The following is a 15,151-nucleotide window of genomic DNA, read 5'->3' on the forward strand; positions in this document are numbered from 1 at the left end:
TAAATAATCTATTAAGATCTCATGTTAAGTGTTATGTGTCCTTACTACAATAAAATAAAAATAATTGTAAAAGTATATGTGTATACACATACTCCATAGATTTTTTTAAAAATATGGAATGCTTCACAAATTTTCATGTCATTCTTGTGCAGGGGCCATGCTAATCTTCCCTATGTCATTTCAATTTTAGTATATGTGCTGCCAAAGTGAGTACCACCCACTAAGAAGTTCAAAGCACAATTTAATACCATTATTCTTTGACCTACAAAAATGTCATTAACATAAGAAAATATTGTATTGACGATTATCTTAAGTTTATAAAAATAAATTATTTTCAAATATGCACAGATCTGGGTTTAAAATTTATTTACATGATCATAATTTTTCATAATCAACCACTCAGATAGACTTCTGTAAATGATTGGTTAAATCAGTGACTTTATCTATATGATAAATATTTTTTCTTACTCAACATCTGTCAAATATGTGATTTTGGTTAATTTTCTATTCTCTCATTGGCCTACTATATAATAGAAAAAAATATATATATATATCCTAAGTAGATCTGGCCTGCCAAACTGTTTTCTTTAATTTACATACCATATTAAAATCAAAAAATTATAGATGGATTTGTCCAGAAACCAATCAAAATACCTTGCCAATGATAGAATCAAATTTCTACAAAAAAAGAATAGTACAGATGGTTTTGGGTAGATAGTGAGGGCAATAAATCCCCACCAACTCTAACCAGTCTGCCCACCACATCCTAACTTCCTATAGCAGAACCTGTATCACTTTATTCATTTATGTTATCTGTTTGGCTCCTGTAGGTATTAGAGTTTGCCAAGTATACTTTGTAATAAGTTCACTTTACACTCATTACTGAAAAAAGATACAATAAGGTCTGAACATTCAGTTGTATAAATTGAATTACCATGAATCCTAAAATGTTTATGAATATTTCTAAATATTAGGGGGATTTTTAAAAAACTGTTATCTTAAAGAACTTCACAACTTATTTCTGTACTCTTAGTGATAAAAACAATAATGAGCTAGGAAGTGAATAAGTAAAATTGAACAGAATGTGAGCTAACTCAAAGTCATGTATTTAAAATAGAAGACATGAAACATTTCATCAGCTATTTGCTTTAGTCTTGTATTAGCAAACACTTTCAAGTTTGTGCCTACTGTTAGCCTACTGTGATAACTAGTGCATTTTAAAAGTAAATCTTTTGATCTCCTTAGAATGATCTATTGAAGTCCTGATAAGATAGAAAATTGAATATGTTTGTTCACAGGCACTAATTATTTGTATGTTAAAACATCTACCATCCTGTCATTTTTTAAAAGAGATGACAGCGGGGTTGGGATGTAGCTCAGTGTTATAGCATTTGCCTACCTTGTGTGAAGTCCTGTGTTCAGCACCAAAAAAAAAAAAAAAAAAAAAAAAAAAATCACTAAAAGAGATGTCAAGTAAATACAGAAATGTCTATGGCTTGTTGTCATAGGGCCTACAACACAGGCATGCTTTTGGTGATGAACAGGGAGACTTAACCTTACTTTGGGCCAACGGAACGTGGTGACATTAGGACTTCTCTAAAGAAAAGCCACATTTGGGATGAGATTTTAAGAACCATGCAAATGGAAATATGAGAAAACCTTTTCCAAGTACAGGGAAGGGTACTATTACAGGACACTTTGAGACTCCTGCAATTAATATGACATGGGATATATATTAGAGAAGGAATGGAGAGGTAAAAAACAAAAATGGTAAAGAAAGAAAGAAAGAAAGAAAGAAAGAAAGAAAGAAAGAAAGAAAGAAAGAAAGAAAGAAAGAAAGAAAGAAAGAAAGAAAGAAAGAAAGAAAGTCACAAACAGCCATATATCTCATTCTGGGGAATTTGACTTCAATCCTTAAGTCCAATGTGAAATCACTGAAGGAACTTAAACAAGGGACGACGCATGGGTCATATTTGTTTAGAAAGATAATTCTGGAAGCATTATGCCTACGAACAGGTGAGACCAGAGGCAAAGAGTTCAGATGAAAGGTTAATCAGTAATTCGGTCAGTAATTGAATTAAGGTTAGGTTATTTATGAAGAGAGGGAACATAGGAAGTAAAATGGGTATAGAGGTAAGACAATGAGCCAGATTTGGACACATTGAGTTTTAGGCATTTATAAGACATCTAAGAAGGAAAAAAAAATGAGCGAGTACTAAAAAAAGTGTAAATTTTAAAAAGTTGTAAAAAAGTATCCATTAGAAATGCATTGGATAGAAACTAATTGTGTTTCATAAATAATAAAAGTCAGATTATAATCGAAAAGTAGATGGGAGGTAATAAGTGAGACATTTACATTTAGATTATTTCTTCCAGGTGCTTGGCTCTAAAGGAAAACAGAAAAACGCAAAATCAGCTAAAAGGTTGTTTGATGGATAAAAAATATTGTATGTGTAAAAAAAAGATGGGAGAGACTTGAGTGTGCTTTCTTAAGGAAAAGAGAGAGTGGCGATGGTGGGTAGAAGGTGCAGATTGGACCAGGTAAAGTGGTTGATGGAATCAGATCTTGGAAGACATGGAAAGAGGATCCAAACCACAGGTGAATCTATTAATATCATCTGAAGATGGAGGCCTTTCCTACTGAGTTGGGGAAAACAGGATGAAGATACAAGATGAAGGTATAAGAGCTTGAAGTTCCCATACCTTCCACATTATTTCTCCTAATTATGAAGTAAAGCATGCTCTGAGAGTCAAGAGGAAGGTCACAGATGTCATTTATTCCTTCATTCGTTTATTCCACAAGCACTTATTGGATGTTGCCATATGCCAAGCCTTCTGCCAGGGCCAGGACACGAGGCTGGACCAAAGTTCTTGGTAAGAGTCCTTTAAACTACTCCAGATATAAGTCAAACCAGCAGTCTCTATGGCAGCTTCAGCAAAGCAACCTGTAAGTTCTGCACTTCAACATCCAAACCACCAACAATCAAAAAACGAAATTGACTCGACTGGGTGGTCAGTTCTGGGAGAGGAATATTTAAAGTTTGTTTTGGATCACATCATATAAAATAAGATTGTTTACATTTTTCTCATTTTATATTTAGTTGTAAAAGCTTGGTATACATAGGAGCTGAATTTTACTTTCATTATAATTACTAATGTGCTTTTTCCTACTTGTTACCTTTGAAAAATAGTAAGCAAATAGTATTAAAAGAGTAAATTTAATAATTTGGCAGAATGGTATCAGGTTTTTGAAAGAAATTATTGTGTTACCTTGTTGTGATTGTACTTACTTAGATCTACGTAGCCAACGTCCACATACATTTTTGCAAACACAGATCCCATTACAAAGCCAATGACTGGACCAATCATTGCTATTGCTTGCAACCCACCTGAAATACGATGAAACAAGTTTATCAGATTCTAAGAATACATGGTTCCTGTTCAATATGTTTTTAAAAGTAACATTACACAACACATTTATCTAAACAATTTTTTTTAGTTAAAAGAATTAATTTAGTGACACTATTATTTCAAGGATAAATCCAGGCAAAATAATCATTCAATTTCATGTTTTCTGTACATTACCTATGTAAACAGAAGAATGTCCTTCTTTAGCAAAATCATCAATATAAGAAATCCCCAGTGGCACGATAGGAGTTTCTCCTATCCCACGAAGCATGTTACCCATTAGGACATATATCCACATGTATGATGATTCTTTTTCACAACCTTGGTAGACGAGAAGGTTTTATTTTAAATATTAACTTCAGCATTTCTATCAGAAACTGAACTACTTTAAACAATTAAATATTACTGTGGGGATTTGTTTTTGTTTTGTTTGTTTGTTTTTTTGCTTTTTTTCTAATTTTAAGTGATTTATATTCACTTTGCAAAGTTTGAAATACAAACAAACAAAAAAACCCAAACACAAATACACACACATAAAAAAGTAAAAATTAGCTGAGATCCTACTATACAGATAAAATCAATTCTGATGTTTGTTATATACCTTCCATACTTCAGGTTCATATAAAAGTATGCATAATATGCATCATAGACTTAAATATCCAATTCATATTATAATCTGTGTATACATTTAACACTATATTATGGCACTTCTCCTATTTAGCTTGCTCTGTGTTGTCATTCATATCAGGATCTCAATGATAGCACAGTACTGTGTTAAATAACAGCTTCATAAGAAATTTAGTCAATGCTATATTTTTAAATTGTAAAATATTTCTTATTTTTATTCTGTTAAATATGGATGCTTTGGCTATAACTATAAATAAGACCTTGTGCCCATTCCTGACTATTTCCTTAAGTTTAATCGATAACAGTAGGATGAGTGTGAAGTATATTTTTGTTCTTTAATGCATAGTGAAAATTAACCTCCAGAGTTACAAATTTACATACTCTTAACAATACTAAAAATCTAAAATCATTTTTCTTCCTCCCACTTCATTTATCTATTAATATTTTCCTATCTAATAGTTAAAAACTTTAGTGTTATTATTTGTAATTATAATTTGTGTGAATTATAATTTATAGTAGGTAACAATATTTAATTGGCATAATAATTTACATATCCATAAAGAGCAAGTTTCTATTTTTTTCACATACTTAGGCCAGCTCCTATTGTTTTATTTCAAATGTAGATGTTCTTTGCCAATTTTCTACTGGCATTTTCCTCTTTTCTAAAAGGTCTTTATATTTAATACATATTAACATGATGATTTTTGTCTGTATGTAAAGGTCAAAACTTTTTCCTTATTTTTAATTAATTTTGCCAATAAGTATCACATTTTCATAGATATAAGTAATTTTTCATAAATTTTAGAATCGTTTTCACTGTCACTACTAATTCTTACCTTCTTCTGTTATCTCAGGTTGTGTTCCAGTGAGTGATAAAGTTTGATTAACCAAACAGGTTAGTGTTGAATTCTCTGATAGATTAATATGGGCATCAGTAGAATACTTGTAACTGTAAGAATATCAGGACATAAATATTTGTTCATCTACTGAATATTTTTACTATTCCCAAAAACACAAAGAAATTTTACCCTGTTTGTGTCTGCCTTTTCTCCAAATTACCAGAATCCTCTACTTCAATTTTATGACCTGTATTTTAGAAGAGATTATGGGTGAATGTGAAGTGGGAGTGTCCATTCAGAAAAGTCATTCCTTGATGTCAGTCCGGGACTGATTGTATTCTGGTCAATACTGTATTCTTGTTTCATCTTTTTGTTTTTTAAACTTCTAACTATAAACTGTCTGATAATTTACAATGACATTTTATAAACTTTAGAGGAGTGTTTTCTAAATCAATCTAAAATGCATGCCAGTTCATCTACATTTTCTATTAATAACCTGTTATTCTTTCACACACACATAAACACACTCTCCCTCTCTTTCTAATTCCTATCTCTGCAAAACTTAAAAACAATTATAATGCACCTCAATTTGATAAGAGAAAACTTCTTAGGAACAACAGAGATAGAGTTAGAATAGGGACAAATTCTGATCCTCAAAACATTGAAGTACCCTGTAGCTCTGTGGGCAGCCTAATGTATGTCAGGCATTGTGCTCAGCTGCAAAAACGTAGAAATGAATCAACAGCTTTTGTACTTAAGGACTTTCACACTAAGATAGACAGATATGATAAATGATATAAGTTTCATATACAAGGTTCTGAGTTGTCATAAAGGAAAAAGGGATGATCAGAGTTGCCTGAAGGTGGAAAATAAAGTGGATTGAAGAAGATCTCACCATGAAGATGACACGGGAGAAGAATATTAGTGAGGAATAGGAGCTTAATAGACAAAGTAGGAAAAGTGTTCAAAGGTATTGGAAGAGTATATGCAAAATTATGATATATTATGGACATTTAGTGAACTGCAGCTTTAGAGTGTGGTCCTCAATGATGGGGAGCAGCAGAAGATCAATCTGGGAAGATAACAACCAAATAAGTGAGCACCATGCATGTGCAAATGACTATAGGTATTAACCCACAGGCAAGGGGCTTTTAATATTTTGACTGTCACTACCAATAAGAAATGCATTTTACATTACAACCACAATACACACACACACACACACACACACACACTCACAAATGTATGTACATGTAAAATGTAAGTTTCTCAGAAAAGTATTTATCCCCATCTACATTGTACTCATTTTATTCTGGCCTATGGGGAAAACGTTAATTTCAATAATCTGAATTGCTTTATTGGTACAGAATCTGAAGTTTGAAAAATTGCTCTAGGAAATCGAGTTTTAAATAGGAGTAAAATCATTAGATACACATTTTAAAGTATTGAATATGAGTTAGAATAGATGAAATTGGAAGCAAAGTCCAGACCAGAGAATGAAGCCTCAGCTAGGTAAGGACAGTGGAGCAGTCCAACTTTGACAGACTGGAGATAAAAAAGGAAGATTTGGGTGATTACCAGGTATCCATGTTTCAGTAAATAGACAGCCTAGGACAAGGCCCTTGGTTTTAAGTTCCTTTTGAGTAAAGGAATCATTACGAAAGAATGAATGTGAAAAATCTGAACTGGTCTTGGAAAAATGATGAATTCAGTTCTGAATATATGGATGGAAAAGGCCTGTGGGACAGGAAGTTGGAAATATCCATAAGCATACAGATCTTGAGTACTAGAAAATGTCAGCATATATTGATGATAGTTTTATTTAAAGCATATATCCCATCAATCATGTAGAATGAAAAGTTAAAAAGACTAATGGTGGAGTTTAAGAGGTACTGAAATTATGATGTTAGCCATGAAAGAAAATGACAGGCATGTTAAAAAAGAGCCCAAATATCCAGAGTATACAAAGAACTCAAAAAATTAGACAATAAGATAACAAACAACCCAATCAACAAATGGGCCAAGGACCTGAACAGACACTTCTCAGAGGAGGACATACAATCAATCAACAAGTACATGAAAAAATGCTCACCATCTCTAGCAGTCAGAGAAATGCAAATTAAAACCACCCTAAGATACCATCTCACTCCAGTAAGATTGGCAGCCATTATGAAGTCAAACAACAACAAGTGCTGGCGAGGATGTGGGGAAAAGGGTACACTTGTACATTGCTGGTGGGACTGCAAATTGGTGCTGCCAATTTGGAAAGCAGTATGGAGATTCCTTGGAAAGCTGGGAATGAAACCACCATCTGACCCAGCTATTCCCCTTCTTGGACTATTCCCTAAAGACCTTAAAAGAGCGTACTATAGGGATACTGCTACAACCATGTTCATAGCAGCATAATTCACAATAGCTAGACTGTGGAACCAACCTAGATGTCCTTCAATAGATGAATGGATAAAAAAAAATGTGGCATTTATACACAATGGAGTACTACTCAGCACTAAAAAATGACAAAATCATGGCATTTGCAGGGAAACGGATGGCACTAGAGCAGATTATGCTAAGTGAAGCTAGCCAATCCCTAAAAAACAAATGCCAAATGTCATCTTTGATATAAGGAGAGCAACTAAGAACAGAGCAGGGAGGAAGAGCATGATAAGAAGATCACCATTAAACAGGGACGAGAGCGGGGAGGGAAGGGAGAGAGAAGGGAAATTGCATGGTAAAGGAAGGAGACCCTCATTGTTATACAAAATTACATATAAGAGGAAGTGAGGGGAAAGGGGAAAAAAAAACAAGGGGGAGAAATGAATTACAGTAGATGGGGTAGAGAGAGAAGATGGGAGAGGAGGGGAGAGGAGGGGGGATAGTAGAGGATAGGAAGGGCAGCAGAATACAACAGACACTAGTATGGCAGTATGTAAAAAACGTGGATGTGTAACCGATGTGAATCTGCAATCTGTATACGGGGTGAAAATGGGAGTTCATAATCCGCTTGAATCAAATGTATGAAATATGATATATCAAGAACTATGTAATGTTTTGAACAATTAATAATAAAAAAAATTTTAAAAAAAGAGGGCACAGAGATGGGAAATAAATCCAGCTAGGGCAATATGTTAGAAATAGGAAGGAGAAGAATCACAAGGAAGACAGGTTTTCTCAGAGGCAATGTAGGGAAAAAAAATGAGTTAATGTGGTGACCAAAAGGTGTGACTGCTGGGTTTGGCAATGAGTCAGTGATTCCTGTGACTGGCAGAAATGGCTTGCTCTTTCTCAATACCCCTTTCCCTGAGTAATTTAAGTTGAAACTTTTAGCTGGGAACATGGAAGAACTGTGCATCAAAGGTTCTGGCCATGGTGACATTGGCAGAAGGATTATGCTTCTAAAAATATTTCTTCTTAAGCTACTTCCTATGTGTGCTTTTCGCTGCTTCTCCTTGGTCTTCATCTCTTCTGATACCCTGTTGCCCTGGAACAACACTGACAGAGTCTGGGGCCATGAGGACAAGACCATGAAAGGCAAAGCAGTTATCAGGCTTCCTTGGACTGGCTACATTAACTCTGAGGTGAGAAATAAGCTTTGATCTTATTTAAATCATTGCTATTTTAAGTTGTCTCTCATGAGCATCTGACTCCAACCTTGACTACACCATAATCTTAGGAAATTTGCTTCAGTGGAAGGGCCGTGGGAAAGCCCACACTGTAATGGGTTGAACGAAAAAGTCTTACTGAGTATGATCCTAATCTTATGTATAAAGATGTGAACTATTCATGTTGTACTAAAAAGTCATTAAAAACATTTATTTCAAATGAAACTGGGCAACTTATTTAGTGCTATGCATATCTCAAAGACAATGAAAGCTATAGTGAATGAAGCTATTAGTTTCATAGAAAAAAATACCAATTACTATACATAATGAGCGATCTTCTCAAAAGGTGAGACTAGCTCTTTAAAAGAAAAAAAATTATATTCCACAACTAATTTACAAGTTAATGAAATTAACAGCACAGGGCTTTTGAATACTCACTATCCCATGAAGAAATGTGGTAAAGCTGTCATAATGCTTCCGACCCCCATAATGAAAGTACCAATTCCAATAACCTTCGGTCTGTGTACTTTGGATCCATAGTAACTCACGAATACAATCACAAGCAAGTTTCCTAGGGAGAGAACAAAATTATGTTGATATGATTCATCACAATGAATATTGACTGAGTCCAATTTTGTATCCAATGGAAATGAAGGCCCCAGAATGGATGCAAATAGAGAATAAGATAAAATACCTTTTCCCCAAAGATTCATTTAATGGAGAAGGCAAAACTTACCTACGTGAAACCAGTCAGTGGAAAGTTGTGGAGTTACATAAAATAAGTTTTAGAAAACAACTTATTATGCAATATTAGTGAATCAGCATTTTATTGAAGAATTTAGAGTTAACTTGGATTGCACTGGAATGGAGAAAAATACTCCTGATCTGAGGGAAAGATATTCATCAATGTATTTATTTATTCTTTCCTAAAAATAAAAAGGGGGACATGAAAACAGAAGAGAGATTCACTAGAGCAGAGGAAGAGGATTTAGGGGGAGAAAGAAGGGCCTAAAAGGGAAGAAAGGTGGAATGAGTCAGATCAAATTTTCCTGTATACATACATGATTATACTACAATAAATTTAACCTTTATGCATATTCAAAATGCACTAATTTTAAAAACACTATAAACAGAAGAAATATCAGTAGATTAGAGGCAGAGAAACAGGGGGAGAAAGGAGAGGAAGGAAAGGGGAGTACTGGGGACTGAATTGGAGCAAATTATATTCCATGATTTTCTAATTATGTCAAAATGAATCCTAATATTATGTGTATCTATCATGAACTAATAAAAATGTGTAAAATTTTTATATTATGTGCCTGCCATGGTGCTTGGTTCCAGAAATAATAGATAGATGATAGATAATCAATAATAATAATCAATAGATAGATAATCAATCTTGGTACCTTTCCTTAAGAAATTCACATACTAGTGACAAAAACTGGTATATGAATGGAGGTACTGATAAGCCACAGGAAGAGACACTTTTTATTAATTAAGAGACTCAGGAAAATTTCCAGGAGAAGAAGTCACTTGAGATTTAATGTTTAACATCTATATTATTTAGTTTAAAAAGGAGAGAAAGAGTATTCCAAGTGGAGAGAGTCACCATCGATCCTGGCCATCTGGCTGTATGTATAACAATAAGCAGAAAGCAACCAAGATTTACTGAGCATTTCATAGAAAAGAAAAGCTTGACAGAAAAGCGCCAAAATGAACCAGTAGATAACATAACACATGAAGAAATAGTAAGGATAACACTAAAAAGAGGAGAAACTTAAAAAAGTTCAGTTAATAGATACAATAGCATGTTTACCCATAAAAATAGTAGAGAACAATAAAGTACTGTTGTAACTTTAAAAATAAGACAAATGCACAAATTATAACTTTATATGATAAGATGGAAGATATAAGCATATGGAACATACAGCAAAGGAAATAGAAATTTAGAAAGAAAAATTTAAAGAGAAAAACAATCTAGAAAACTTAATAGTTGTGTCATAGATGTTTCAAAAGAAAATAGAGGAGAAACAAATAATAAAGAGGAAGTAAATTTCTTGAACTAAAAGTAAGACTTCAGCCTTTACATGGAAAGTTCTTCCATTTCTCCAGTCGAGGTAATATAAAAAAAGACAGTCTTCAATACATGCTAGTAAAATTTCTGAGATTTGAGGATAAAAAGGAGATGTGTATTAGTGCATATTGGTAATTATTTATAACATATATATGTTATTGAATTGTATGAAACAGTAGATTAATGTTATAATATTCTTATAAAAACATTTTGATTGTTTAATTCCATACCCAAATTATCACAGTAAAAAAAAAACACATTCCCAAAAAGCAGGGGATCTAAAAATATGTTATGTGTTCAATTTTGTTTCTGGGAAAAAATAACCCCTTGAAGATACAGTTCACAGGAACTAAGGATGAAACTTGAAGTTACAAGATTCAAAGATCAAATGTAAGCAAATTTGTAATGCTGTTAAAATAAATGCTCATAGATTTGTCTTCTGTTATAGTTACTTTAAAATATTGTCACGTATGTTTTACATAAAGTTTAAAAATAGGCAAACTTGTAGGAAATATTTGCAATCTATATGACAGACATAATTTGGGGGGGTCTCCAAATAATTAAAAAGTAAGAAGAAAAGGGAAAATTGAGCAGAAGTAATAAACTCCTAATTCACAAGATAAGGAAAATGTTCATTAATTACATAAAGCTTTATGATTATAGAAGATATTAAAATTAAGACAATAAAGCAATATCTTCCATGTTTTTTTTAAAAAGACTTTTAACCTTAAAGAGTAGAAATCTAACATAGTTTTGTTCCAAATCTGTCATTTTATCCACAAATCATATGAAACATAGTCCTTTTTCAACCTTTCTTCATATTTGGGCAAATGGAGAGAGGGCAGGTTAAGCGTCCCAGGGTGTGAATTTGAAACAATGGGTTTATGTAAGATCAGTCTTCCAAAACTCTTAATAACTAGGATTTTGTTTTGTTTTGTTTTGTTTTGTTTTTTTGAATTACAATTCTTATTACACATATAGAGCACAATTTTTCATACCTCTGTATATAAAGTATGTTCATGCCACTTTATGCCATTGTACATGTACTTTTTTGCATTACAATTCTTAATACACATATATACCTTATATACAAACAGAGATATGAACAATTGAGGTATGTATATATGGTGTATCAAGAACTGCCATTTTGAACTGAGTGATTCTTTGTTGTTTGGGGCCATTCTGTACATTCTGGGTGTTTAACAGTATCCTTGAACTCTACCCCTAGGTACTAGTAGCACCCCTATCCCCAAGTTTCAACAGCCAAAAATGTGTCCAGATGTTGCCAAGTCATCCTTGAGGAATCAGTTTGCACCTAGTTAAGAACCAGGGTTGTAGATCATGTGTGAAGTGTTTTACCTCTGTAAGTCTAGTTATTAAGATAGAAATACAATTACCAATTTCAAAGCCTCCATCAATTATACCAGCAATAGAAGAGGATATGTCAAATCTTCTTTCTATTTGAGTAATGGAAGTTTTCATAATGACTCCACCTAGTGCTTTGCAAATGAAGCCTAATGACATAGCTCCCAAGAAAATCTAAAAAACAACAACAAAAAAAAAAGGAAGAGGGAAAACTGGTTAAGCAAAGAACTATATAATGTTTATATGAATATGGAATTAATATAGCTTTTCTTTTTTACTTGAAAACATTATTTTATTACAAAAAGCATACCTATCTTTTCCCTACAGCAATCAGTGCACCTCAGCCCTTTTAATGTTATCTCTACACAGATAAAGCACCTTTTTCCAACTAGGTTACAATATCAGATTACACTGAAAGTTGTCATTTTTCAACAAATGTCATTAATTGATCTATTAAACACTAAATGTGTTCTCAATTTGCCATGATGGTAAGCCATTCTTTATTTCCAAGTGAATAGCACAAGCCAGCTGAGGGGAGTGGCAGAACATTCTCAAAGGTACCTTCCAGGAAGCCAGTTGGAACTTTGAGGCAGCAAGGAGAAATTTAATGAATAACAAAATCGACCTTGCATCTAAGGTGAAGTGGCTATAGACTTTTTAAAGTTTCAGTTTCACTTGAACAAAATTGACTCATCCTTTCCCTTACAGTCCACATTGTTATCCATAAGCAAACTTCTTTTTGCTCTCTTGCTAAAATATGACCACATTATGGAACACATGATTGCAACTCCCCAAATTCAAATGTTGAACCCTAATCCCCATTGAGATGACACCCGGAGCTGGGGCCTTTGGGAGGTCTCATGATGAGGTTAGGGCTCTTGTGAGTGTTTGCCGTGTCCCTCTGTTATGTGAGAGCACAGGAAGAAGATGATCACATCTAAATCAAGAAGAGGGCTCTAGTTAGATTCTAACCATGCTGGCACCTTGAACTCAGACCTCCTACATTCTTGAAATGTGGAGAATAAATTTTTGTTGTTTAAGATATCCAGTCTGTTGTATTCTACCAGCCTGAACGAGGACTAATGATCCCTTCTCATTTACCTCCTGTGCTTCCAGTGGTCTCCACCATAATGTCTAGCTTTGATGATTAAAATATTCTCCTGATACATCTTTATGCTTCTGTTCCAGTTCCACTAAAAGTATGTTCTCAAACCAGTAGCCAGAGAAATTCTTTTAAAATAAAAATTAGACCATACTGCCAATTCCTGCTAGAATGCAAACCTTTTCCAGGTAGGAGGTTTTGCTCATTCAATGCTATATCACAGTGCTTAGAACAATGTCGGGCACAAAGATAATCAAGAAATAGTATTGGGCTTTTGTTGAACCAATACTAGGCCACGTTTGGGAGTTAGAGACAAAAGGCCAAACAGACATTTGCATAACCTACAAGATGTATATATGTTCTTCCCTGCATCACAATCTTTCAAATTATACATGCTATCAATGAAGATGGAAAAATTGAGAAGAGCTGTCAAATAATACCACTTATTAGATACAACTAAAAAGTACATACAATTTAGAAAACCATCTAAAAATGGAACACCAACATGGAAGGGTATCAAAACGAGTTTTGCTAAGTTGATGGTGGGAATAATAAAATTCATAAGATAAACACTAAGCTGATTCATGGTGTTAAACAAAAATCATGAAAATTTTCTTCCAGGACAGTCATTTCCTGACATCTTGTAGAAAAACAATCTTTATATCACAGAAGAATTATGAAAATTGTTCAGGGCCCAATCATTAAAAAAATCATGTAATTAATCCTGGGTCAGGGATGGTGGTAGAGAGAACACCTGGGAGGGAACAACATCAGCAACATGGTAGGACAGGAATCCAGGACCCTTCTCTCCCACAATACATAAGTTTAACAACAAATGGACCAAATGCCCTGTAAGAACTACAGAAACCAATTAGGAGTTTCATGTAATCCATGCTAGCCTAGATATAAACACATGGAAACCTAAAAGGAAAACATATGACTCTCTGCTCTCTCCCTTGCACTAGAGCCCTTATCACACAATACTGCACAGTGCTGCTGGGAGAAAACATTCAAATCCCCTACATCCAGTGTTTGGACTTCTAGTGGGGGCTTTCCAAGAACTGGTTTCTGTCTTGCCTCAGCACTCAAAAATGGGACACCAGATTGGGGCTCTCTCAGCAATGACAATTGATTAAGCATCAGTCTGTAGTACCACATAAAGACAGCAGATGGAGCACCATTGCCACAATTTGCTACATCACTAAAGAGGTCACAGTACCGCTGAAAGACACCAGGACCTTACCAAGGAATGGTTCTAAATAGTAACTAGTAAACTTTTTCAAATAAGAGACTATACATACAAGCCTAGAGAGGTTAGAAAAGAATGCACACATAGAAAAAGCTTAAGAAAGCTTCAGTATCGAGCAAGGCTGAGTAGAGAAAATTTCCCCTTATAGAAAACCAGATTACAATGTTTAGAAGAATTGGCTGATTCTTTGAACACTGAAATCCAAACAAACAAACAAACATACAAAGAAACAGGGAGCATGGACACATTTAAATGAACAAATTATATCTCCAGGAACTGGCCCCCAAAAGTAAAAAGCTAGGAATTGCCAGAAAGGGATTTTAAAATTCCTGTGAAAAAAAATGCTTAATAAAATAAAGAGAGCACAGATAGACAACTAAATGATATCAGGAACATGGTACATAAACAAAATGACAATATCAATGATACACAAATTACAAATGACCAAGTAGGTATTCTGAAAATAAAGAATATAATAACTGAATTGAAAAATATGCAAGAGAGGGACTCAAAACACTGACTTGGTCAGGCAGAGGAATCAGTGAACTCAAGGACAGGTCTTTGAAAATTACTGAGAGAGAGGAGCAGAAGGAGGAGGAGGAAAGTAAGAGGTGGAGGAAGAAAAAGAATGAAGAATCTAAGGGAATCATGGGACAAAAATCAAGCAGAGCAAACACACAGAGAAGGATCGGAGGAAAGGGTCAAGAACTTTTTTGAAGAAATAATGGCCTCTAATTTCCCACATCTGGGGAGAGAAGCAGACATAAAATTCAAGAAGCTCAAAAATACTTGAACTAGGATAAACCTAAAGATATCTACCCCATGGCACATCTTAAACAAATTGTTGAAAGTCATAGGAAAAAGAGAAATAATCTTGAAAGTAGTCAG

The 15,151-nt window shown here is 34.0% G+C and overlaps 1 protein-coding gene and 1 non-coding gene across 2 annotated transcripts in view; both read right to left on the reverse strand.

Moving 5' to 3' along the window:
• Positions 1-15,151, reverse strand: part of Slco1b3 (solute carrier organic anion transporter family member 1B3) — a 72,945-nt gene that overhangs the window by 31,394 nt on the left and 26,400 nt on the right. Inside the window, exons 2-6 of the mRNA XM_027934080.2 lie at positions 11,945-12,086; positions 8,912-9,044; positions 4,872-4,984; positions 3,586-3,729; positions 3,291-3,389 (exon numbers count right to left, since the gene is read on the reverse strand). Coding sequence (XP_027789881.2) covers positions 3,291-3,389; positions 3,586-3,729; positions 4,872-4,984; positions 8,912-9,044; positions 11,945-12,086 — 631 coding nt within the window. The remainder of the gene's footprint in view (positions 1-3,290; positions 3,390-3,585; positions 3,730-4,871; positions 4,985-8,911; positions 9,045-11,944; positions 12,087-15,151) is intronic.
• LOC114091757 (U6 spliceosomal RNA) lies at positions 108-214 on the reverse strand. Its single transcript, XR_003582541.2, has one exon. It is a non-coding gene; the product is annotated as a U6 spliceosomal RNA (small nuclear RNA).

Source organism: Marmota flaviventris, chromosome 3 (assembly GCF_047511675.1).
Source record: "Marmota flaviventris isolate mMarFla1 chromosome 3, mMarFla1.hap1, whole genome shotgun sequence".
Classification (NCBI taxonomy): Eukaryota; Metazoa; Chordata; class Mammalia; order Rodentia; family Sciuridae; genus Marmota; species Marmota flaviventris.